At 38.7% G+C, this 27,645-nt stretch overlaps 1 protein-coding gene and 1 long non-coding RNA gene across 6 annotated transcripts in view; one reads left to right on the forward strand and one right to left on the reverse strand.

Moving 5' to 3' along the window:
* Positions 1-6,393, reverse strand: part of PGR (progesterone receptor) — a 99,705-nt gene extending 93,312 nt beyond the window's left edge. The window contains exons 1-2 of the mRNA XM_002822387.5: positions 3,987-6,393; positions 2,558-2,709 (exon numbers count right to left, since the gene is read on the reverse strand). Of these exons, the coding sequence (XP_002822433.2) occupies positions 2,558-2,709; positions 3,987-5,629 (1,795 nt within the window). The 5' untranslated portion in view covers positions 5,630-6,393. The remainder of the gene's footprint in view (positions 1-2,557; positions 2,710-3,986) is intronic.
* The window catches only part of LOC112135513 (uncharacterized), a 67,200-nt gene continuing 43,858 nt past the window's right edge, over positions 4,304-27,645 (forward strand). For 2 of the 5 annotated variants that reach the window (XR_008511334.2, XR_002916800.3), the window contains exons 1-3: positions 4,304-4,417; positions 7,252-7,348; positions 9,605-9,719. This is a non-coding gene — a long non-coding RNA (uncharacterized LOC112135513). Of the gene's footprint in view, positions 4,418-7,251; positions 7,349-9,604; positions 9,725-12,957; positions 14,538-24,719; positions 24,810-27,645 lie in introns of those variants that run through there. The other 3 variants (XR_008511333.2, XR_008511335.2, XR_010135535.1) reach the window with 3 other exon arrangements.

Below are 27,645 nucleotides of genomic sequence, written 5' to 3' on the forward strand. Positions count from 1 at the left end.
CATTCCTGAAAACTCCTAGAACCTTCTCTCTATTCTCTTGCCTTAAACTACCGATTCTCCAAATTCACCCAAACACTAGCAATCTAGTTTCTCAACCTTTAACTCTCTCAATTTCCTAATGTGAACATTCAATGCTTAGTCAGTGTAATCTTAATTTCTTCACTCTTCTTTGACTGTTTACACTTAAAGCTCTCCTCAATGCCTAGAGAGCTTATTTGTCCTTTACTAATCAAATGTTCATATCTTCCATGAAGCCTTCTTCATCATTCAAGAATATACATATTCCAGCCCATAACCACCTCGCTCTGTCCAAATACAAACACTCACAAACCACACAGTTCTCAAATACATTACAGAATTGCTTACTGGGCATTTACTGAGAATCTTTATTTAGATATTTTATGTGCATATGTTACCTCCCTAACTGTTCCTTGAAAGTAGAAATGTCAATGGAAACTGATAATATGTCAGGCCTTCTTTTACATACTTTACAAGTATCAGCTCATTTAATCTTTAGAGCAACCCTAAGAAATAGCCACTGTTATCCTCATTTTATCTCAAGGCAGAGAAAAGTGAAGTCAGAGAAAGGGTATCTTTGGCATAAATTGCTGAATGAACTTACTAATGTAGTTCATAATCTTGTTCTAGTTTCATGAATGATTTATCTGCATCAATCTTAAGCAACTCTTTGTAATTGTTGCTAAATAAAGGTGCTTCACTTCTAGTACTCAAGACTATAGGACCATGCCAACAGCCAGAGTCCAACAAATGCTTTCTAAGAGTACATTTGGAAAGACTTCCTCTACAGTTTTGGATGCTATTCTAACAAAATGATGAGAAAGCATTTGTATTTTAGTTAGGGTGCTCTTTGTTCTACATATGCACTTTATGAAATAACTTCTGTGAATCAAACAGTTTATATATCTAGTTTTGCATATCATCTCTGATTTACAAGCGCTGCGATGTAAAAATATTTAACCTATGTTTACTAACAATCAGCTACTAACTAGTTTTGTGACCTTTGGAAACTCATATTTATGTCTTTGAGATTTGCTTATCTTTCAAAAGAAGGAGCTGGGGTAGGACAAATTGGCCTTCAGAGGATTCTAAGGGAGTCATTCACTTATAAAATTATACTATCCTTAGGAGACTTTAAGAATAGAGGAAATCATATTAATGCAGAAGGGAATGTTTCAGAAACCAGAACCAAAGTCAGATAAAAAAGGTAACTCCAATTACCCATTGGAAAACTGACTTTTCCACACAAAGAACTTCCAACTGTAACTGTAAATAAATTATGTCAATGGGTAAGAGCCACTCTCAGTTGCCCTATTTTCTCAAGTACCACTTTTAACACTGCCTCGATTAGTTTAAAAAGCAATCAAACCCCCTAAAGCTGAATATGTTCAACATCAGTAAAATACATTCATCTTTTGTGTGAAAAAAATCATGTTCTAAAAATACACGAAGCAAATATTTGTTATGAAGAACTCCTTTGAAAGCTCCCTTAAAGTGAAATTTCCTATTACCTGCTTTTCTGCTTGTAAGGAGAGGGCTCTTGAAACAAACCAACAAAAAAAAAAAACCTCAGAACAGGAAACAAAAAACTAACATTCAGATCTTTGGTTCCTTGTCTAGGTGTGATCTCAGCACTCCAGAGGGAATCCTAAGCTTCATTTTACATAGTTATACAATACATTTATTGCTGGTATTAAAATATGAAATCTTTCAATGTATTTTTATCTTCTAATGTAAAGATGTTTGGCTGCTTAGACTTTAGGTAGAAAGAAATTCAAAAATATTTTCTTTGAAAGTTAAAATCTGAAACACACTATGCAAGTAAATCTGAAATCATTAAGCATGTTAAGTTCACTGAGTTTAAAAACATGAAAGTTTTACTTAAAGCAAAATACTTCTTTAGAAATTATGTTACTGTGATGTCCAGATTTTTTATTTTAAACTGTTTAATCCTGTCCTCTTATACACTTACAAAAATATACTGAACAAAAAGAGAATTCAAAAATTTGTTTAGAATTACTATTTTGTAAATATTACATAAATATTCATGTAGTCAAAAGACAGTATCATGTAGAAAACTGCATCATATATATGTTGTGATATATGTTCGTGTATGTACAAATATGTATACGCATACATGTACATATGTGTCAACTACCATTTTTCTTTTAATCAAAATTTTAAAGTACTGCATACATATATATCTGCATAATAGATATATAAAAGTACTATTAGAACAAAGCTGTTTCCTGAAAGCTAAGCAGTTAAGGAACAACAGCAGAACTGTCCTCAAGATTTTTATGACTTATATCTAATACTGAAAGTGTTAGTCAAAGAGTATGCAATTATAGTACCCAACCACATTCAATTTGAGTATCATAAATAAAAACATATTGTTAAAATGTCATCATATATTTTAAATTATATGGAAATATCACCATTTCTCAGAAGAAACAAGGAATAACTGAAATCTATACAATATTAGATGGTCTCCATTTACAATTAAACCAATAATAAAGGATCGGGGAAAGGAGCCTACCTTCCATTGCCCTTTTAAAGAAGACCTTACAGCTCCCACAGGTAAGGACACCATAATGACAGCCTGATGCTTCATCCCCACAGATTAAACAAATCTTCTGAGGTAATGACTCGAAGCTGTATTGTGGGCTCTGGCTGGCTTCTGAATCCGGCCTTGAAATGCAAAACAAAGTACTCCATTTATTTTTAAGTGCACCACTATCTAATACTAAAGGTTTCTTAAACCAGTATTAACAGGGTGAAAGGAGATTTTAAAAACAGAACTCTATATATACACGTGAAAGACATGCAAACTAAACTTGGTAACAGACTACCTGTAACTGGATGCACCACATTTGTAAATGATTAGCCATTCATCAGTAGCACCAATATAAAAGAACAATAATTAGTGTATAACATTATGTCCTAGAAAGCTAAAGTCGGTTAAAAAGAAATCTTTCTACAAAACTCTTTATATAGAAACAATTTAGTCTTTGACAAATGAAATGTTATGTCCTTCCTGTCTGTATGCTGGGTCAAAACAAATACGGTTTGGCTTTAAAAGTTCGATGGTACTTTGCTTTTTGGTTTTGAGTTTTTAAAAGACAACCCTGTAATCATTGCTTACTTAAACAAGTATATGTTTGTCATTTTAAAGTATTGTCCAATACACTGACGCTGTTTTGCCTATTCACAACATAAGATTCCAAACAGAGCATTCTTTTTTTACATTCCATTACTTCAGTATGCAAATTAGTGTTTTTTAAACCTGTATATAAAAAAAAGTTGTAGTGAATCGCAAGCAACAAGAAAACGGTGCAATGCAGTGATAGGTGTTTAAATCCACAGTTTAAACATTTCCCACGTGAACTTAATTTTAATCTTGAGATTCTTAAGAAAACTGAGCCATTAAAGTGTTCAAATCCCTAAGATGGTGCTGCTTTCGGTTCTGGCCGGCCACCTCTCAAGTCCCACCCCTCCCGGGGGAACCGTGCCTTAACTCCTCTCCAAGACAGGCACTCCTGGTAAACGTCCTTCTTCTAAGAAAGAAGCATTTCATAAAGCCCCCAACTCGCCGTGCACTTTCTGCCCCACTGGGCTACAGCGGACCTAGTGTGACGCTGCACGTTTTAAATCAGGGTTGGTTCCGCTTCGGAATCTGGAAGATTCGGAAAGTTAAAAAAAAAAAAACAAAAAAAAAAAACAGCTTTCACGGAGGCACGCCCCAAAAATAGTATATTCTGCGCCCACCTTCGTGTCCCCAAAAGAGTGAGGAGAGGAGGGAAGAAGAAGGGAGGCAACTGCCCCTGTGCTGTGTCCCGCTGCCCACCCCCTCCGGCCGCCCGGGGGAGCGCAGCGGTGCGCCGGGGCTGGGGCTGAGGGTTGGCCGCCGCCGCCAACGGAACCGCTACTCCCGGACGCGCTGGGCGCGCCCCGTCCCGGGCCCTCACCTCAGGTAGTTGAGATAGGGCGGGTAGACCTGCGGCAGGCCCTCCTTGAGCACGGCGGCCTGGTAGCCGAGCTGCGGGAGCCCGTTGAGGCCGAGTGCAGGGTAGAGCGCGGGGGCCGCCCCGGCGGCGGCGGCGGCGGCAGAGGCGGAGGTGGAGGGCAGGCCGTCCCGCGGGAGCAGGCAGCCGCTCACGCCCGGAGCCTTGCAGGGCGGCGGCGCGAACGGGCCCTGCTGGGGCGGCGCGCCCTGCGCTTTGTACAGGATGCACTCCAGGGTCGACCCCGAGGAGGACGCGGACGAGACTGAGGCACTGGCGGGTGCGGCCGTCACCGCCGCTTCCCCGGCTCTGGTTGGGGGCGCTCGCGGCGGCAGCGGGGGCGGTGGCCCCAACGGGAAATCCGGGAAGGCGGCGGGGTTGGCACCGGCCACAAGGTAGGAACGCGGGGAGCGCGTGGAGGCCTCCGCGCCTTCCTCCTCCTCCTTGATCTTTAGAGCGGGCGGCTGGAAGTCGCTATAGAGAGGGTACGCGTCGTCCTTGGGCTCGGCGTCGGGCGGGTACGCGCAGTCGGGGAAGTCGCCGACAGCGACCGGGGTGGACGAGGCAGAGGGTGAACTCCGCGGCGGGGCAAAGGCGCTGGCGGCCCCGGCCCCGCCGTCGTAGCTCTCGTCTTCCAGCAGCTGCCGAGTGCGGGCTGCCAATAAGGCGTGATTGAGAGGCAGGATGGGCACGTGGATGAAATCCATCACCGTGGTGGCCAGCGGGGAGCGCCCGGGCGCCATCGGCGCGTCCTGCTCCACCAGGGCGACCCTGGGCGCCGAGAAGCGGGAATCTTCCTTGGGGACCAGGGCGACGCCTCCTGCGGCCACCCCCGGCGGGACAGCTGCGGCTCCTCCTCCAGCCGCCGCGCCACCCAGAGCCCGAGGTTTGCCCTTCAGAAGCGGACCCGCAGAGTCCTCGGACTCGGAGCCATCCTCCTCCTCAACCTCCACCGCAGCGGGCTGCGGAGACGGCTTCACTGGGGCCCCGGACCAATGAGGGCTCCCAGAGGCCGGGAGCAGCAGCTGCCGGGATGGTGACAGGCCCCGGGGCAGCACCTTATGGGCAGCTGCCGTCCCGGAGCTGTCTCCAGCCTTGCCCCCGGACCGGCTCATGAGCGGGGACAACACCCCCTGGGTAGCGGGGGCAGCCGGTGGATCTTCGGGAAGTTCGGGGCCAAACAGGCACCAAGAGCTGGTGACCTCGCAGGCGGGAGGGCTGGGTTGGCTCTGCCCGGGACCTGAGGGCGCCAACAGAGTGTCCAAGACACTGTCCAGCAGTCCGCTGTCCTTTTCTGGGGGACTAGAACTGCTGCCTCCAGCACCCCTTTTAGCTTCAGCTCTGGAATATGCGCCCTCCACGTCCGACAGCGACTGCTGGTCCTGCGTCTTTTCGTCGGAGGGGTCCTGTCCCTGGCAGGGCCGAGGGAAGAGTAGCCCGTCCAGGGAGATAGGTATGGCCGAAACTTCAGGCAAGGTGTCCGAGGTCTGGCTCCCCGGGAACGGACCTACGGCTGGGCGACACAGCAGTGGGGATCCGACCTCGGGGGAGGGTGGGCCGCCCGCCACGTGGGGAGCCCGGGGACCCTTTGCCTTCAGCTCAGTCATGACGACTGGACTCCCCTTTTCTCCTCCCCCGTCTCCAGGGAGGAGGGAAAAGGGAAGGAGGAGGGGGTTTCGGGAATATAGGGGCAGAGGGAGGAGAAAGTGGGTGTTGAATGTGGCTGGACCGGAGGGATCTCCACCTCCTGGGTCGGGGGCGGGGGAGGGCGGCGCTGGTCAGCTCCTGCCCTTGGCCTCCATCCTGTCGTCAGGGGAAGGGTGGCTGTCGTTTGTCCCAGCGAGCGGCAAGTGGGAAGCGCAAGAAAAAGTAGTGATTGTAGGGATCTCGTCTCCTAACTGGGAGAGTTCTCCAGGAGAGTTCTCCAACTTCTGTCCGAGGACTGGAGACGCAGAGTACTCACAAGTCCGGCACTTGAGTGGCTGCGGCTGCGACGGCAATTTAGTGACACGCGGCTCCTTTATCTCCCGACTTTTTCTCTAGCATCAAACTCGTGCATGCTGTGAAGCTCTCAATCCCTCGCTGAGTTCCACTGCCCTTCTCACTAAAACCCTGGGGCTAGTCAGACCTCTCGGTACAGCCCATTCCCAGGAAGGGTCGGGCTTCCGCTGGCTCCCTGCTGCGGGCGACAGTCATCTCCGAAGATCTCAGTTCCCAGCAGTGCGGGAGCACCAGCCGCCTCGGGTTGTAGATTTCACTCAAATGACAAGTGAAGCTAGTTCTCATTGAGAATGCCACCCACACGCGCAAATACAACAAGGCTTACCCCGATTAGTGACAGCTGTGGACTGGCCAGACAGCTTTCTAAAACGCCTCCTCCTCTAGGGAAGCCCCGCCCAAAGCCCCTCCCTACCCCAATTACGGGTAGGATCTGAAACTCTGGAGTTGGCATTTCCACTCGTTATTCTGAATGCTAGTCTCAATAGCAGGTTCTTTGGGATGGAACCTCATAAGCATATTACATTTTGTTTTGCAAATTAAGAATTATGCCCTATCTAATTGGAAAAATGAATAGATTCTGTCAGAAGTAGAATTTTTGTCACCATTTTAAGATTTCAGTTTTGTAAAGATTTAACACAGAGGAAGACATTTGGCTACATTATCTTTTAAAATAATAAATGTATCAAGGATGATTCTAAATACTTTAAGAGATTCTCTCCCTTATGAGTTCCATAAAAGTGAATGCTTTCAAGTTTCTCCTGCTGCAACCAACATGTCCTGCTCCTCCTGAGTATCCTCGGCGTGACAAAGAAATTTGGGAGTGGGAGATGGTAACACCTCTGTATCTATGATGGAAGTTTGGATGTTGTGTGCCATACTTCGATTTGTCTTAAGGAATGTGTTCCAATTTTTAGTAAATAGCACTTTAAGGAAAGTTTCCTTTAGCTCCAGCTTATACCCTGTGCTACATCATAAGATTCTCAGTAGAGATGTTGAACAGTACTTTTTCCCCTAAATATTCTTAGTCTGAAAAGTAATTGTCTTTGAGCTCATAAAATGGATCCCTTCTAAATTCATGAAGTTAGTAGAGAAAGGGAAGAATATTGCAATGGATATTTTAGATACACAGTCATAAACTATATTTGACCCAAGACCATTGGGTATTTTAACATCATCTTAAATATACCTTGTTCAAAACAGAGTGAATGATTTGCAAATTTTCTTATAGGACCTCAAGGTCTAGCTGTGCTAATGCCTCATAGTTTATCTCAACCATATATAAAGAATACAGAAGAAGACTTCAGGAGGTGGGGGAGCCACTAGAGGTAAGGAGCCTGGACCCCTCGATCACCTGGGGAGGGGCTACATAAGTGAGAAACAAACCTTTATCCTGTTAGGTTACTAGGATTTGGAGTTGGTTGTTCTAGCAAGTAGTTTACTCTGATTAATTTTAGGTATGTGGGAATTAGGCAGATAGAGGAAAGGTAAAGATAATTCCAGGAAGCAGGTATAGTATGTTCACAGGGCATCAAATAGCAGGATATAATATGGCAACTACAAGGGGACTGTTATGAATAGAGTAGGAGCAAGTGTGGGCACAGAAGTATATGAGACTAGAGAAGTAAACTAATTTATTAATATCATTATTGTTGTTTTCAGGCTTTCTCTTTCCGGCCTATCTTAAAACAGTTACCATGCTTTATTGAGGTATAATTCCAATATCATACAGCTCACTCAAAGTATCAATTCATTGATTTTTCATGTACTCAGAGTTGTGCAACCATCACCACTATTAATTTTGTAACATGAGTATGACTCTAAAATCTCAATACCCACTAGCAGTTACTCCACATTTCTGCCTGAATCTCCCAGCAGCCACTAATATGCTTTTTGTACCTGTGATTTGGCTATTTTGTATCAAGGTTCATCCATGTTCCACATGAATCAGTACTTCACTCCTTCACTCCTTTTTATTGACAAATAATATTTCATTGTATGGATAAACCACATTTTATTTATCCATCTCTATCAGTTGTTGGACATTTGGGTTGTTTACACCTTTTGGCTACCATGAAAAATCCTGCTAATGAACATTCATGTACAAGTTTTTGTGCAGCATATATTTTCCTTTCTCCTGCGTATATGCGCAGGAGTGGAATTGCTGGGTCACATGGTAACTCTCAGTGTAGTCTTTGGAGAAACTGCCAGACTATGGTTCAAATGATTGTACTTCTTACATTTCCACCAGCAGTGTATAAGGGTCCTAGTTTCTTCACATCTTTGACAACACTTTTTATCTGCCTTTTTTGTTATAGCCCCCCAAGTGTGTGAAGTGGTGTCTCACTGATTTATTTATATTTTCCTGATGGCTAATGCCACACAATGTATAGAATTTGTAAAATCAGGACAGCATTGCCAGGTAGTCTTCTAAGCCTTTTACCTGTGTTAACTGCATTCCTTCAACAGTCTCACAAAATAGGTACTGTTATCCTAATTTCATAGTTGGGAAAACTGAGGCACAATGTTACCCAGTATTATAAAGTTAAGTACTGCAACCCAAACCCAAGACATCAAATGACAGCCTTCTTAGGAGTGTGATTTTAAATGTCAGATGCCATGTAATTTGATTTCCTGGTTGCTGCTGTAAAATTGGCACTTGGCCTCATTTTAAATCTGACAAACTATATTTGGCTTGATTTTGGTTGGTTATAATAATTTCCTTGTCAGAATGCCTGGGGAGGTTGTTTCCAAAAGATTGAAAATCTTGAAGTGGGAAAACAACAATAAAGATGTCCAGCATGTCCTAAATCACCACTATTCCATAAATTTTAATGCTGGGTGATTAGCATTTTTGGCACAGGAACTTCCCAAATGTATGCATCTTTGAATGAACAAAATTCACTGATTAAATTCAGGTTTGATGGGGCTTCAAACCTGATGGGGCTTCAGGTTTGATGGGGCTTCAAATATTCCTGAAGACTGTTTTTGGAGAAAAGGATTTAAATGTGGAAGTATTTTTTCTATAGTTTGGAAAAAAACCCACTTTATCAAGATATAGTTGTCATATAATAAGCTTCATATATTTAAATTGTATAATTTGTTGTTATACCTGTGAAACTAAAATGATAAACATACCCTTTGCCTCCAAAAGTTTCCTCATGCCATTTTTTAAATCCCTTCACACTATTCTATCCCATCCGCTTCCCCTAGTACTAATCACCACTTTCTGGCAAGCCACTAATCTGCTTTCTGTCACCATATATTAGGTTTTTAAAAATATTTATATCTGATTTATTAAACATTAAATTATACATATGCATATGCCTTTTAGGTCTATTTGCTTTAGATGTTTTATTAACAGATTTTACTTTTGGGAACAATTTTGGATTTACAGAAAAATTGAGCAGATAATATAGAGAATGCTCATATATCATTTGTACAATTTTCTCTGTTAGCATTTTAAATTAATAGGATACATTTGTTACAATTAATGAACTAATAATGATAAATTGTTATTAACTAATATTCATAGTTTATTTAGATTTTCCTCATTTTCACTTAATATCCTTTTTCCTTTCTAGGATTCCATCCAGGACACCACATTTAATTGTTATGATGTCTTGTGCTCCTCTTGGCTGTGAGAGTTTCTCAGATTTTCCTTGTATTTGATGACCTTGATAGTCCTTAGGAGTACTGGTGAGGTATATTGCAAGATGCCCTTCTATTGGGATTTGATGTATCCTCATGAGTAGACTAGGGTTTTGGGTTTTGGGGGGGTGGAAATCAAAGAGGTAATGTGCTGTATTTATTACATCATATGAAGGGTATAACATGACTTACGACTGTTAATGTTGTTCTCCATCACCTGGCTAAAGTAGTGTTTGTCAGGTTTCTCCATTGCATAGTTACTCTTTTTTCCCTTTTTGCATACTCTGTACTCCTTGGAAGGAAATCATTATGAGTCACTTAAGGAAGTGTGGGGGAGTAGGGAGTTATGCTAGCCCTCCTTTGGAGTGGAGTATCTACATAATTTATTTGGAATTCTGTGTGGAAGATTTGCCTCTTCTCCCCCATTTACTTCTTTATTCAGTCTTTTCTTTATATCTGTATGGATTCATGAATACTTTGTTACTCAAATTTTTCCAGTTTTTGGCATTGGGAGCTTTTTCAGTTGACTCCTGTGCTCCTTGTGTGTATGTGTGTGTATGTGTGGACTTTCTTACTTTCTGGTATTAGAAGATGCTACAGGCTCTTCTTGTATATTTCCGGCCCAAGTCGTAGAATCAGCCATTTATCCAAGGAAGTTTGAGACTTTTTATTGGAAACTGGTATAGAAATGAAGATCTAGGTGCCAAATAAATTAGGTTTTATTTCTTAGAATTGTATATAATATAGTGTATGCTTTTCTCATTTGGTTTCTCTCACTCAGCATAATTATTTTGAGATTCAGCTAAATTGTAGTATGTATCAGTAGTTAATTCTTTTTATTCTTTTTATTTATATACTATAGTTTGTTTATCTGTTTAACTGTGGATAAATATCTGAGTTGTTTCCAATTTTTTGGTATTATAAATAGAGCTACTATGAAAATATTGTACAAGTCTTTGTATGAACATGTGTTTTCATTTTTTCTGGGTAAATACCTAGCAGTGAAATGGCTGGATAAATTAGTAGGTGCTGTGGTCTGAGTGTTTGTGTTCTCCCCAAATCTGTGTGTCAAAACCTAATCACCAATGTGATAGTCTTAGTAGCAGGGGGCTGTTGGGGAGTGATTAGGTCATGGAGCACTGCCTTGCCCCTTCTACCATGTGAGTACACAATAAGAAGTTGCCATCTAGGAACTACAAAGCAGGTCTTCACCAGACATTGAATCTGTCACCTTTATTGTGGACTTTCCAGCCTCCTGAACTGTGAGAAATAAGTTTCTGCTGTTTATAAGCTACCTAGTTTATGGTATTTTGTTATAGCAGCCCAAATGGACCAAGACAATACATGTACATTTAACTGTCAAACAATTTTCCAAAGTGATTGTATCATTTTACATTTCCACCCAGTATATTAGAGTTCTAATTCTTCCAAAAGCTGGACAACAATTGGTATAGTCAGCATTTTTAATTTTAGCAATTCTAACAGGTAGGTAGTGGTATCTCATTATGGTTTCAATGTGCATTTCATTAATGACTAATGATGTTGATCATGTTTTCATGTGCTTATTTGTGATATTTATATATTCCTCTTCTGTGTGTCTGTTCAAATTTTTGTTTGCTTATTTTTAAAAAAATTGAATTGTTTTGTTATTGTTGAATTTTCAGAGTTCTTTATGAATTCTGTTAGAAGTCCATTGTCGTATATGGGATTTGAAAGTAGTTTCTTCTAGCCTGTGGCTTGTCTTAAAGTTATCTTAACAGGATCTTTTGAAGAGCAGGTGTTTTTAATATTGATAAAACTCTTTATTTACATTTTTATGAATTATGCTTTTGGTGTCATAACTGAATATTCCTTGCTAAACCCAAGGTCATAAATGTTTTCTGTCATGTTTTCTTTTGGCTTTATAGTTTTAGGTTTTACATTTATATCTGTGATACATTTTAAAGTTACTTTTTAATATGGTATAAGGTCTAGATCAAAATTTACTTTTTTGCATGTGGATATCCAGTTGTTTCAGCGCCATTTGCGGAAAAGAATACCCTTCACTAATTGCCTTTGCACCTTTGTTGAGAATCAGTTATTCAAATATGTGAAGATCTGTTTCTGTACCCTCCATTCCGTTTAACTGTATTATTGGACAGTTTTTATGTCAATACGTTTTCTTGATTGATGTAGCTGTAATTTTTTAAGCTGTTCTTTTTTAAATCCCTCTGTATAAATGATAGTGTTCTTCCTCTAACCTTCCAGCCCTGGGGGTGCGGAGGGGCAGCCCACAGCTGGTTGAGGGAAGAGACGGGATCGAAGGTGTGCTCTGAAGCTACAGGTTGCATGAGAGGCAACCCATAAAGTTTCTAAGCAGAGTGGTAACAGTGGGCCCCCACTTCTGTTTCTGAACTCCAGCTCTCGGCCTGTTGGTGACTTTGAACCCCCTCCCCAGAAATGGAAATGCCAAAACGGAAGAGCCCTCAGCCACTAGCTCCCTTCCCAGTAGGACAGAGTTAAAGGCTAGACCATCTTCCCTCCTGGGTGGAGCCCCGCTTCCCCCCACGGATACTTAATGTACTAGTGCTCCAACTTTATTCTTCTTTTTCAAAATTGTTTTGTCTAGGTCATTTGCATTTTCATGTAAATGTTAGAAGCAGTTTGTTAATATCTGCAAAAAAAACCCTTCTGCAATTTTGATTAGGATTGAGCTAAAATTATAGATCAATTTGGAGAGAATTGGCTTCTCACTAAAATTAAGTCTTCCAACCCATACAGGTAATATATCTCTCCTTCTCTCAGCAATGTTTTCAAGCTTTCGGTGTACAAGTCTTTCACATCTTTTGTCAGATTTCTTTCCAATTATTTCATATTTTTGCTGGTATTTTGGATGGTGTATATATTAGCTTTCCATTGCTGAGTCAGCAAGTACCACAAACTTACTAGCTTGAAAGAGCACTCAGTTATTATCTTACAGTTTCCGTGGATCAGGAGTCTGGGCATCGGTTGGATGGATCCAATGCTTAGGGCTCACATGGCTGCAATCAGTGGATTAGCCAACACTGCGTTGCCATCTATGGCTTAGGGTGCCCATCTAGGCTTATTCAGGTGACTGGCAGGCAGTGTTCAGTTCTTGGCAGCTGTAGAACTCTTGTGACTTTCATCTTCTTTGAGGTCAGCAGGAAACAATTTTACTCATGCTTTTTAAGGGTTTCTGCCTGATTAAGTCAGACCCTCCCAGATGATGTCCATACCCGTATTATTCAAAACTGATTTGGCATTTTTTTTTTTTTTTTTTTTGCAGAGTCTCATTCTGTTGTCCAGGATGGAGTGCAGTGGCATGATCTCGGCTCATTGCAACCTCAAGCTCCTGGGCTCAAGCGATCTTCCTGCTTCAGTCTCCCAAGTAGCTAGGACTATAGGCATGCACCACCGTGCTTGGCAAATTTTTATTTCTTATTTTTTTTTTTTATGGAGATAGGGTCAGTCTTGCTGTGTTGCCCTGGCAGCTCCCAAACTCCTGGGTTCAAGTGATCCTCCCCACTCAGCTTCCCAAAGTGCTGGGATATGCAGGCATGAGCCACCTCACCTGACCTGATTTGGGATCTTAGTTACATCTTCACATTTCCTTTTGCCATAAATGTAACATTATCCACAGAAGTGACATCGATCATATCGATATTCAAGTCCACATTCAAGGAGAGGCAATTATACAAATACTGTACAATGGGGGGCAGGAATTTTGGATACCATTTTATAATTATACTGAATTTCTATATTGTGCATTCTTAGTGTTTACACAATTGATCTTTAGCTGGAGTGATGAGGTTGGGAATCCTTGCCAGTTTGTTGATTTTAGGAAGAAACCATTCAGTCTTTTAACATTAAACATGATGTTTGCTGCAGGTTTTTCATAGATACCCCTTCTCAGGTTGAAGAAATTCCCTTCTATTCTGAGTTTGCTGAAAATTTTATTAGGGGTAGATGTAGGTTTTTGTCAAATGTTATTTCAGCATCCGTTGAGATAATCATATAGTTTTTCTTTTTTAATTGGTTAATGGTGAATGACAGTACTTCAGCTTTGAATGTTAAATGAACCTTGTATTCTTTGGCTAAATCCCACTTCATCATAATGTGTTACTTTCATATATTGCATTTTGATTTGTTAAAAGCTTGTTTAGAATTTTAAAATTTCCACTCATTAGGAACACTGGCCTGTTGATTTCGTTTCTTGTAATGACTTTATCTGATTTTGGTATCATGAATTCCACTGTATACTATACATAGTATATTTTCTTTCATTTTTTGAGATGGAATCTCACTCTGTTGCCCAGACTGGAGTGCAGTGGTGCGATCTCAGCCTACTGCAACCTCCACCTCCTAGGTTCAAATGATTCTCGTGCCTCAGCCTTCCGAGTAGCTGGGACTACAGGCGCATGCCACCATACCCAGCTAATTTTTTTTTTTTCTTAGTAGAGACGGGGTTTCACCATGTTGGCCAGGCTGGTCTTGAGCTCCTGACCTCAGGCTCAGGTGATCCACCCACCTTGACCTCTCAGAGTGCTGGGATTACAGGTATGAGCCAATGTGCCCAGCCTACATGGTATATTTTCATATTAATAGAATGAAATAAAAGAATACAATGATAGGTGTAGTTTTCACAGATAAATGTATTTTGGCACAAGCTGCTCTTTGGTGTTGGCTATCCACTGTGACAGTGAGCATAGCATGCAAAGAAAGTCCTGAAGCTTCCTTAAACTTGAAAAGATGATTCAGTTTTTTCATGTTTGCTTTTCAGTTTTTATAGCGAACTAAGGAATCATTCATTCATTTTTACAAACATCTGCCTGTACTATGTCATTAAACAGCTTGCTTTGTATGTTATTTTCCAAGTTGTACTACATTTTCTGCACTGTCATATATAATGTTCATAAAACTTCACAACATATGTATTATTATCTCCATTTTGCAGATGAGGAAATTGAAGCTTGCTGTCTTAGAAATAGTTGTTAGGAGAGCCAGAACTCACTACTAGGGCTTCTGATATCAAATCTAGTGTGATTTTTAGTTTAAATATTGTGTTTCTTTATTTTTTACAGTACCAAGTGTTGGATAGTTGACAAGATTCTTGGAGTTATGTAGAAACATTTAGTTGCTCTGAGGACCCAGAAATACGAACACATTCAGAAGGGCATATTGGGCCACCCAGACCTATGATTTGGCTAGTTGTTAGTTTTTATGTCTATACAAGTTTGAGAAATAGGATTTGATATCTGTGGTTCTAGCTTGAGGCATTTCTTCTATATTTACATAGGGCTAATTGCAGGTGTAACTTGGGACTTGATGGATATACAAGAGAAGGAGTATACAGAGGTCACTTCTCTGACCTTCCTGGTGCTCCCTCGGTTTCTGAATTCACTGCCCCAATACAACCACGGGGTTACTAAGGCCCTTCCACAGATGTACGGAATAACCTGCAAAGTATACCTGATTTTTATACCCATGTTAGATAGTATATATTTTGCCTGAAGTAACAGGATACTCAATGAAAAGTGAGTTATATAATAGATGTTTATTATCCCTCATAACAAGAAGTCTGGAGGAAAGTAGTTCTAGGGTTGGCTAACCATTGGCTCAGTAATAGTCTCACGGTCCCAGACTCCCTGCCTTTTCAGTGAGCTAACCTCAGCATCCAAAGATGGCTACTAAAGCTGCAGGCATCAGAGCCTCACATAACCTCATACAGAATTAGGAATAAGGAGAATTTCTCTTGGCATTATTTTTTCAAATCAGGGGGAGAAATTCTTACCCAGAAGCCCACTCCATAGACATCCTATCAAAACATATTGGCTAGAACTGAGTCATCTGCCCACTACTAAACCAGTTACTCAAAGAAGAATTTGATTAGACTAACCGTGGTTCGTCTCCCGCAGCTATGTCCACTGCTCTGCATCCTTTGCTATCAATATGTGAACACAACTGGGGTTTAGTTAGAAGGGAATAAGGGTAGGGAGATGGCTGTTGGGAATTCAACAAATAGTGTCTGACATTATACCAAGATCTTATTTCCCTCAGAGTCCTAAGTGACACTTAATCTAAACTGAGAAAGAAATTCACACTAATGTATGAATGAATTTAATAGCCCACTTATTTTTATAAATGTAATCTTTTCATATATTTATCCTGATTATTTTTTATACATGCGTGTGTACATACATATTGGCAATTCTATTTTACATGATATTTCACAGTAACTATCTACTCCAAATATCCCTTTAGGTGCCTTAAATTAACCTTCAGCCTTATGCACTAATTGCTGATGGCTATGGCTCTCATTTCTTTGGTTCTACAGTTTAGCATACAGTTGTTCAGAGTTTACACATAGCTTCATTTGTTACACTTTTGTGTCCATGGGACTATATACACTTAACTAGACCTAGCTTGTATTGCAGTTTGGAAATACTTTTAATTTTTAATTTTGTTGTCTAGTTTTTTCTCTTTAATGTAATATAGCTTTTAGGGATTTTTTTATATTACTATTAAAAGTTTATAGGCTGGGCGCGGTGGCTCACACCTGTAATCCCAGCACTTTGGGAGGCCAAGGCGGGCGGATCACGAGGTCAGGAGATCGAGACTATCCTGGCTAACACGGTGAAACCCCGTCTCTACTAAAAATACAAAAAATTAGCCGGGCGTGGTGGCGGGCACCTGTAGTCCCAGCTACTCGGGAGGCTGAGGCAGGAGAATGGCGTGAACCCAGGAAGTGGAGCTTGCAGTGGGCCGAGATCGTTTCACTACACTCCAGCCTGGGTGACAGAGCGAGACTCCATCTCAAAAAAAAAAAAAAAGTTTATATAGAATATTTTAGGATAAGGAAAGACTGGCAAATGTAAGTACTAAAGATAAAAATCTGCCATAATCTGTAGTTTATATGGTTAATATGAATGATACATTTTGTGCACTTAAGAGGAAAGGTATCATGATATTGGGCAGGAGTGTGAAGGTTAAGAACTAGAAGGTAATTCCTCTACTACATTCCGCAATCAAATCTTTTGAAGCAAGAGTCATAAATACCAGCTGTTTATCTTAACATATATATATTTTTTAAGGTGAAGCAAGTTTGTTAAGAAAGTAAAGGAATAAAAGAATGGCTATTCCATAGGCAGAGCAGCCCCAAGGGCTGCTGGTTGCCTGTTTTTATGGTTATTTCTTGATTATATGCTAAACAAGGGGTGGATTATTCATGAGTTTTCTAGAAAAGGGGTGGGTAATTCCTGGAGCTGAGGGTTCCTCCCATTTTTAGACCATATAGGGTAACTTCTGGATGTTGCCATGGCATCTGTAAACTGTCATGGCACTGGTGGCAGTGTCTTTTAACATGCCAATGCATTATAATTAGTGAATAATGAGCAGAGAGGATGACCGCAGGTCACTCTTGTCACCATCTTGGTTTTGGTGGGTTTTGGCCAGTTTCTCTACTGCAAACTGTTTTGTCAGCAAGGTCTTTGTGATCTATATTTGTGCTGACCTCCTCTCTCTCTCGGTGACTTAGAATGACTGACTGCCTGGAAATGCAGCCCAGTAGATCTCAGCCTTATTTTACCCAGTCCCTATTCAAGATAGAGTCACTGTGGTTCAAATGCCTCTGACATATCCCCCCTCTCTTTTATAAGAGAACCCTTAATCCTAAGGGTTGCAGAAGGATAAAGATCCACTTTCTGTAACTTCTTCATGCTGAATAAGGGCGATGAGATTTCTGCCTAAGTATTAGGGTCTTTTGAATTCAGGGTAGAGAGGAGCTCAGTCAGAAAGCGTCAGTATAGTGAGGCCATTCATAACTCTGAGTTCTGACAAAAGGTGATATTTGGAAGATGAATAAGTGTTTAATTTAAGAAAACATTCAGTAAGCTTATCCTGCATTCCTACACAAAGAGTACAACAGCAATATATTTCACAACAGTAAAGCAAAATAAGTGAAATTATCCCAAGTAAACTAAATAAGAAGGCTTTCCATGAACTGGGCAACTGGTGGAACTAAGCTGATATGGGGTTGATAGCTGATTCCAATGTGTGCCCAGAATTAGGATATTGATTCAGATTTATACATTACCCATCCTTCTTGTTTTTCTTGAGCTGCAGTCAGAGATCGCTGGCTGGTTCATAGCAATAAGCAAGGTTAGCCTAAATTGCAGGAAAAAAAAAAAAAACTGATAAGACTAGTATATAACAACAAGTATACCATAGTTCTTGAAACATATTTTTTTTCTCTCTCCAGTCTTCCATTTTTACTAAAGACAAACGATGAGAGTCGAATTTGCTTTATTATACTTTATTTGTATGAAGTGCAGCAAGAATAATTATTTTTCACATAGGCTTGTAAAATTGGCTTTGATGGAATTCTCTTCCATAAGGAATTTCAGATAAGATGTTTTCTTAAAGCTGAGCTCAGCCATGGGTTTGTACCCTCAACTACCTACGAGTTGGGTAAATTCCTCTCCTCTTGAGGTCCAAAGATAACTTGGGGCTCCTGGGTCTGTCAGAAAGTGACATTCTTTACTTACCACAGTTCAGGAAGCTTGCACAGGGACAGGGTAGACAAGGTATGAAGACAGTTTTCCCAAGGGGCTTTTATTGGCTCTGTAAGTCAAGTTTTATTTCTCAAAGGAAAGCATAACATTCAAGTCAAAGCCTTGGTAAAATAACCAGTTTCTCCAATTGTGTCCTGTTACAAATGAAAACAGATTTATTGTACTTATGGAAATAACTATATTGCCATAAGTCAATAAAACTTACAAATAGTTTCTAAATTATGGAGAAGTCAGGTAGAGAGAAACAAGTATGGTCCAAATTTTGTTCACAGGAATATACTTTACTCAAGTGTTAAAAGCTGTAAATAGCTTTTAAAAAAGTTTCCTTGACTCTGAAAAACAAAACAAAGGATCAACAACATTTTGAGCAAAATGTCACATAAGTTAGTTCAGTCTTCTATTACTTCACTCCATGCAGTTAACTCCTGTCCTACTTGATAGTCAGCGACATTTCAGCTGTCCATGATTCCTGAAAGTTTTTTTCTCTATCCTAATGTCACACAGTCTCCAAAGTTATTAGAAACCTGCATTCAAGAACACCTGTTAGAGTCCTGTAGTTGATTATAAACCACCTTTTAAAGAGGATTAAAACAAGAAAACAATTATCTGTGTATGATAAAAAGTTTTAGTACAGCCACTATTAAAGCCACAATTAACTGGGAATTTTGATTACTTCTGTGGCATACAACAGTTTTACATAACAATTGTAATTATTAATAACACACTAAGTCATATGAGAATTATAGGAGTTTCTCATAATTTTGGAACACATACCAATAACACATTTATGCAAATACAACCCAAAGAAAGCCAAACACCATTTCATATTTGACAATGGTTTCTGTATGATTTTTATACCAAATAAGCCAAATGTCACTTTTGGACTTTAGGTGACCTAATATCTAAAAAATTAATTAGGTCAGAAAAACACATACTTTATAATTTGATTTTGGAAAGTTTGTAAAATATCAGAGATTTAAGACACTTGATATTATAAAATAGAATTCCAGGTTACTGTAAGTCATTCATTTAGCCAAAATAATAACAATATTTTTAAAAAGAGAAAAACCTTTACTCATTAATAGAGGGAAGACTTAGCTTTTCCAACAATCTTTTTTCTTTTCTTTCTTTTTCCTACAGTTTATTAAAAAAGGCAGACAAAAATCTTTCATTCCCTAATTTGTCTAGGAGGAAGGAAAGGAATGTAATACTGTTATGATAATTTTGATAAAAAAGGAACAAATGCTGTGTAAAATAGTGGTATCTTTACAAGCTTAAACACCAGAAATAATACTTTCTCATGAGGTTAACAAGATCAATATTAATTTTATAGTCGAGTTTAAAATAAAATAATGATAATTTTAAGTTTAAAACTATAACATGAGACAAAAAAGGCTTTCTCTTACTTTTACAGTTATACTACATATAAGTACTATTAGTATTGAGAAGGACATTGGATTCCCAATAAAAAGAAAAGGAGCGTATACATACAACTGGAAAATCATACATTAAGAAAAATATAAGATGCATGATTAAGTGCAAAAAAAAAAAATCTCCCTATCACCAGACCATTTCTGGAGCTGCAGGCCTTTTTCAGTTGTCAGCCAAACTCATTCCTTACAAAAAGCCTTCATTTTTTCATTATTCTGACTTAAAATAAAAACTACTCAATTCATTGAAAATTTGAAAATTTTGGCTTAGCAAAAGCCATTATCTTTTTACAATACCAGTTATTGTGAAAGCACAATATAACAGCATAGCTAAATTTAGAAAATATAAAACATGGTAGTAGTTCTCATCTTAAATAGCTACCTGTATAGAACAATTCCAGTAAACAGGAATAAAAGAGAAGGAAGGGTCTCAAGCTCAGATAGTCATTTATATTTTATTGCCACAGGAGATCCTACTTCCCTTTCTTTTCTCTGACATTCTCTTTCTATGTTGCTAATTCTCAATCAGGTTCATGCATTTTTGTTGCTATTCCACATTAAGGTGGGCTTCAACTCTACTTTCCTAGATGTTTATCTTCAATTGACTGCCAGTTTTCATTCTACACCATATATCTCTCTTCCCAAAGTCTTGATCATTATTTGTGAAGGAATGAGAGAAACAGTTTATTGGTAAAAACCGTAATTACAAAAAAAAAGTTTGACATGGTATAGGCTTTGAAATAAGTTTTTGATAATAAAAAAATTTCTAAGAATTAAAACTCCTATAACCACAGAAATAACCGCAGATGTTTTCTTTAGGCCTTAACTTTAGTGTACATGAAGAAATGGTGATGAAAACTAGTTATTAAGAAGACTTGGCCAGGCATGGTGGCTCACTCCTGTAATCCCAGCTCTTTGGGAGGCTGAGGCAGGCAGATCACTTGAGGTCAGGAGCTCGAGACCAGCCTGGCCAGCATGGTGAAACCCTGTTTCTACTAAAAATACGAAAATTAGCCAGGCATGGTGGCACATGCCTGTAGTCCCAGCTACTTGGGAAGCTGAGGCAGGAGAATGCCTTGAACCTGGGAGGTGGAGGTTGCAATGAGCCAAGGTCGCGCCATTACACTCCAGCCTGGGTGACAGAGTGAGACTCCGTCTCAAAAAAAAAAAAAAAAAAGATGACTTAATTTTAATTTTAGAATTCAAATAATGTATCACTTAAAGATGGTTGTATCTTTTTCCTCCTCCTCTTTCTTCCATAAATCAATTTAATCATGTTACCTTTACTAATGCTTCTCATTGTACTATTTAATATGCTTCTACATTTATTTGTATTCAGCTTTGTCTTAATATTCTTCCTTCCCTACTTATATGAGCAGGTCATTCATAGAGCATTTTCTATTTTTCACCTTTCTTTCCATTCTCTTTCCACTTATAATATTCTATCCAGTGATTCTTATTCTAATATTGGTTTTAATTTTAGATTTTTGTTGGTTAAAATATCTAATGCCAACTGCTGTAGATTTCATCACCAAATGTGGTTTCTTTAGTCTTTTTCAAAAGGTGAAAAATCCTCACTAAGTTCTTATATGTTCAAAGTTCTTGGTCTTCTGTCTTTATACTTGTAGAAGTGCTTGACTGTGTATGAAATCTGGGGGATTTTCTTTTGTTATGTATCTTGTAGGTGTTGCTCCTCTTTCCTGAATGTGGAGAAGACTCATGCCATTGTGTTTTTCTTTCCATTACAAGTTTCTTAAGGAGCCTTTCTTCATCACTGAAGTTTAATAGACTTTCTAAGATCAGTATTATTGTTGACTATTCTGAATCAGATTGTGATATGATTTTGATGTGCTGTTTCAATATGTACATTAAATTCTTTTATTTTAGGAAAGTATTTCCTTTTTAAATGATAGCTTAAAATATTCATCCTTTTCCATTGTTATTTTCTTTTTTGGAGACTACATTTATGAAATTGTTAGGTCTCTTCCGCCTGTGTTATATATCTATTTTCTTTCTATTTTTAAAGTTTTCTTTATTTCTCTTTTTTCTTCTTTTTGCTGTTTATTTCCTATAATTACTTGTGTGTCAATTTCCCACAATTTACATAACAAATTACCACAAGTTTGGTGGCTTAAAACAACAGAAATATATTCTCCAACAGTGCTGGAGACTAGAAGTTCAAAATCAAAGCGTTGGCAAGATCGTGCTGTATCTGAAGGTTCTAGGGACGAATCCATTTTTGCTTCTTCGTAGCTTCTAGTGATTCTCAGAAATCCTTGGCATTCCTTGACTTTTATCTGCATATATCCCATTTCTACCTTCATTTTTACATGGCCTTTTTCTCTGTGTGTCTCTCTGTGTCCTCTCCTCTTATATGGGCACCAGTCATTAGATATAGGGCTCAGCCTAATCCAGTATGATTTCATCTCAAGATCCTTAACTAATTACATTTGCAAAGACCTTATAAGGTCAAATTCACAGGTATGAGAGCTTAGGACTTGAACATATCTTTTAGGGAGACACAATTCAACCCACTACATGGGGTGTCTATTTTGTTTGTACTCATTTAATTTTTTAAAACTTTTTTTTTTTTTAAGATTCAGGGAGGTACATGTGTTTATTCATTACATAGGTATATTGCATAGTGGTAAGGACTGGTTTTCTAGTGTACCCATCACCCACGTATTGAACATTGTACCCAATGGGTAGTTTTGCAATCCTCTTGCACTTCATTTTGGAGTCCCCAGGGTCTTTTGTCTCCCACTTTATGTCCTTGTGTTCTCATTGTTAACGTTTTTATTTGGAAATAATTTCAAACTTACTGAAAAATTTCAAGAAGGGTCCAAAAGCTCGCATATATCCTTCATCCAGATTTTCCAACATCTTGTCCAATTCAGTTTACTGTTTGCTCTATCAAATCTAATCTAGCTAATCTATTATATAATATCTATTCATTCATTTACAGTTACAGATTGAAATACATTTTTTTCTGGACCATTTGGGAGTAAGTTGCACAAATCATACTGCTTTACCTCTAACTACTTCAGTGTGAACAAGGACAATTTCTTACATTAACATAGTATGGTTATCACCCTCAGGAAACTTGACACTGAAACAATACATTAATCTGTCATTTTTCTAATTTTTTCAATTGATCAAATAAAATTCCTTATAGCATTTTTTCCCTCCAGTTCAGGATCATGTGTTACATTTAGTTGTCATGTCTTTTTAATCTCCTTTAATCTAAAATAGCTCCTTAGCTTTTCTTAGTTTTTCATGACTTTGACATTTTGAAATATGCCGGTTCTTTTAAAACAATAGACTAATCCTCATTTTTGGTTAGTCTGTTGTTTCTTTATGATTACATTCAAGTTAAGCTCTCTGGTTGGAGTACTGTATTAGTGATTTTGTGTCCTTCTGAAGACATTACATACATACCTCTGCCTGGGAGTCAGAGGTTGCAGTGAGCCGAGACCTCGCCACTGCACTCCAGCTGGGTGACAGAGTGAGAGACTCTATTTTCCCCTCACCCCCTCAAAAAAGAAAGAAATCATGAGTTCTTACTGATACTTCCAAATTCAACTGATTGCCATAGAGGTGTCCTTGCCTTCCCCCATTCTGTTTGTATCTCACTTCTTCCATAGGGAAAGAGAACATTGGTTCCCAGCAACATCAAAGTATTTACTCTCTTATACATAAAATAATCTCCTAATTATTTTATGCATACCACTATAAAAATACCTACACAAAATTCCAATTTAGTTTGCTCTTCTTCCCTTCATCCCTACCCACAGACTGAAGCACTATAGTTAAATATTGTGTTTTAAAAAATAGGGGTTTTAAAAAAATTTCTCTCCAGGATGATTATGTTATTCATTTGTAATACTGTTGTGTACATTTGTTTCAACTTGCTCTAAGTATTAGATATTTTAATAGTTTGTTTCTCAACTCCTTGGTGATTTATTTTTATAGAATATGTAGAACATTAACATACTTCCAAAAGTCATAACTACACAAAAAGTTATCCTCAGTGAATTATGCCCTCTCCTGTCCCCTTCACTTTACTCCCAATTTCATTTTTTTCTAGTCAATGCCCCTTTTCTTTTTGTTTACACATTCAGATGTGTTTGCTTTTTTGCTTCTTTTTATTTCTCACACAAAGGGTAGCTCTTTTTATTTACTATATTCCAGAAATAATTTTATATCAGGCCAGAGAGATCTTCTTCATTAATATTTACAGCCACATAGTACTCTGTTGTCTGCATATAAGCAATAGTTTATTCAAATAATATCTTATGTTTGAACATTTAAGTAGTTTCTAATATTTTACAAGAAAGAACTATCTTGTGCATATGTATTTTCATATTCTCGGAAATGTACATTCAAGGTAAATTCAAGAGGTAGGATTGCTAGGTATGAAAGATAAATGAATGTGCGGTTTTGTTAAGTACCAAATTCTCGTCCATAGAAGTTGTACTGTTTTACACTCCTACCAGCAATGCAAGAGAGTGCTTGTTTCCCTGTAGTTTCATCAACAAAGTGAATTTTAGCTTTTGACATTTTACCAGTCTGATAGATGAGATATGATATCTTTTTATGTGCTAATATTTTTATATTTTAAGGGGTCTTTATATCATTATAAATTTCCTATTCTTTTGCCCATTTTATGATTTTTTGGAGTTTTTCTTTCAATTATTAAAATCTTTTTATATTTAGAGATATTATCCCTTTATTTGTCATATATGTTGTAAATTTTTTTCTGGCACATTATTTATATTCCCAATTTCTTGTCATTTCTTGCCATGAAAAATAGTTTTTAAAAATTTAGTGTAGTTCAGTTTGTTAATTTAAAAAATTACATCTGGAATTTTTTTTTAAGAGACAGGGCCTCACTCTGTGCAATGGCACAATCGTAGCTCACTGTAACCTCAAACTCCTAGGCTCAAGGGATCCCCCTGCTCAGCCTCCTGAGTATCTAGGACTATACATAGGTGCCACTATGCTTGGTTAATTGTTACTAACTTTTTTTTTTTTTTTTTTTTTTGCAGAGATGGGGGTTTCACAATGTTGCCCAGGCTGGTCCCAAACTCCTGGCCTCAAGCTATCCTCCTGCTTTGACGTTCAAAAGCACTGAGATTGTATGTGTAAACCACTGTGCCCAGCCTGGAATTTAAGATATAATTGCAAAGTCTTTTGCTACCCTAACTTTATAAAGGAATTTACCCCTGTTTTTTATTTAGTACTCACATAGTTTAAAACCATTTAGATCTTTATTTCATTTGGAGCTTATTCTTATTTATGGTATGAGGAATGGATTTAAGTTTATCTTTTCCAAATGACTTTTCAGTTGTCCCTACACCCTTAATTATAAAGTCCATTTTTGCCCCCAGTGATTTGAGATGCTATCCTTGTCATATATTAGATTTTCCATATGTAATAGGGTTTACTTTTGTACTCTCTATTCTGTTCCATTGGTCTTTCTATTCGTATAGTAGTCCACATTGTTTTAATTACAAAGGTTTTATAATATGTTTTAATGTCTTATGGGGCTAGAACATCTTCAAAACTATTCTTTTTTAGTGTTTTGCTCACTGTCTCTTCTTGTCTATTTTTTACGTGAGCTTTAGTATTAACTTACCTCGCTCTATAAAAAAGATTGTTGGTATTTTTATTGGAATTGAATACTTCATAAATAAAATTATATATTTATATGAAAATAAATACATGGCAAATTAAGTTAGCAAGAAATGAAATCTTGATGATACTGATAAGTTCTAACCAAGAACAAAATATGTCTTTCCATTTTTTTTCTTTCTTATATTACGAAATTTAATGAGAAACAAAGTCTTTTTGTAGGCCCGCCCAATTTCATGTTTTTTCCTACATTAGTCCAGTACCTAGACTAGTTTATTACTCCATATGCCCCATTCTTTTCCTTTTTTTAAAAAATTATACTTTAAGTTTTAGGGTACATGTGCACAGCGTGCAGGTTAGTTACATATGTATACATGTGCCATGTTGGTGTGCTGCACCCATTAACTCGTCATTTAACATTAGATATATCCCCTAATGCTATCCCTCCCGCCTCCCCCGACCCCACAGCAGGCCCCGGTGTGTGATGTTCCCCTTCCCGTGTCCATGTGTTCTCATTGTTCAATTCCCACCTATGAGTGAGAACATGCGGTGTTTGGTTTTTTGTCCTTGTGGTAGTTTGCTGAGAATGATGGTTTCCAGCTTCATCCATGTCCCTACAAAGGACATGAACTCATCATTTTTTATGGCTGCATAGTATTCCATGGTGTATATGTGCCACATTTTCTTAATCCAGTCTATCATTGTTGGACATTTGGGTTGGTTACAAGTCTTTGCTATTGTGAATAGTGCTGCAACAAACATACGTGTGCACGTGTCTTTATAGCGGCATGATTTCTAATCCTTTGGGTATATACCCAGTAATGGGATGGCTGGGTCAAATGGTATTTCTAGTTCTAGATCCCTGAGGAATCACCACACCGACTTCCACAATCGTTGAACTAGTTTACAGTCCCACCAACAGTGTAAAAGTGTTCCTATTTCTCCACATCCTCACCAGCACCTGTTGTTTCCTGACTTTTTAATGATCGCCATTCTAACTGGTGTGAGATGGTATCTCATTGTGGTTTTGATTTGCATTTCTCTGATGGCCAGTGATGATGAGCATTTTTTCATGTGTCTTTGGCTGCATAAATGTCTTCTTTGAAAAGTGTCTGTCCATATCCTTCACCCACTTTTTGATGGGGTTGTTTGTTTTTTTCTTGTAAATTTGTTGGAGTTCATTGTAGATTCTGGATATTAGGCCTTTGTCAGATGAGTAGATTGCAAAAATTTTGTCCCATTCTGTAGGTTGCCTGTTCACTCTGATGGTAGTTTCTTTTGCTGTGCAGAAGCTCTTTAGTTTAATTAGATCCCATTTGTCAATTTTGGCTTTTGTTGCCATTGCTTTTGGTGTTTTAGACATGAAGTCCTTGCCCATGCCTATGTCCTGAATGGTATTGCCTAGGTTTTCTTCTAGGGTTTTTATGGTTTTCAGTCTAACATTTAAGTGTTTAATCCATCTTGAACTAACTTTTGTGTAAGGTGTAAGTAAGGGATCCAGTTTCAGCTTTCTACATATGGCTAGCCAGTTTTCCCAGCACCATTTATTAAATAGGGAATCCTTTCCACATTGCTTGTATTTGTCAGGTTTGTCAAAGATCAGATGGTTGTAGATATGCGGCATTATTTCTGAGGGCTCTGTTCTGTTCCATTGATCTATATCTCTGTTTTGGTACCAGTACCATGCTGTTTTGGTTACTGTAGCCTTGTAGTATAGTTTGAAGTCAGGTAGCGTGATGCCTCCGGCTTTGTTCTTTTGGCTTAGGATTGACTTGACGATGCGGGCTCTTTTTTGGTTCCATATGAACTTGAAAGTAGTTTTTTCCAATTCTGTGAAGAAAGTCATTGGTAGCTTGATGGGGATGGCACTGAATCTATAAATTACCTTGGGCAGTATGGCTATTTTCACGATATTGATTCTTCCTACCCATGAGCATGGAATGTTCTTCCATTTGTTTGTATCCTCTTTTATTTCATTGAGCAGCGGTTTGTAGTTCTCCTTGAAGAGGTCCTTCACGTCCCTTGTAAGTTGGATTCCAAGGTATTTTATTCTCTTTGAAGCAATTGTGAATGGGAGTTCACTCATGATTTGGCTCTCTGTTTGTCTGTTATTGGTGTATAAGAATGCTTGTGATTTTTGCACATTGATTTTGTATCCTGAGACTTTGCTGAAGTTGCTTATCAGCTGAAGGAGATTTTGGGCTGGAAGTCAAATTGTCCCTGTTTGCAGATGACATGATTTTGTATCTAGAAAACCCCATCGTCTTTCCATTTGTTAACATGTCGTTCCATAAGTTAAGACTACATATGTGTTTTTAACCAGTGTTTTATAGTTTTCTT

Source organism: Pongo abelii, chromosome 9, assembly GCF_028885655.2.
Source record: "Pongo abelii isolate AG06213 chromosome 9, NHGRI_mPonAbe1-v2.0_pri, whole genome shotgun sequence".
NCBI classification, from domain to species: Eukaryota; Metazoa; Chordata; class Mammalia; order Primates; family Hominidae; genus Pongo; species Pongo abelii.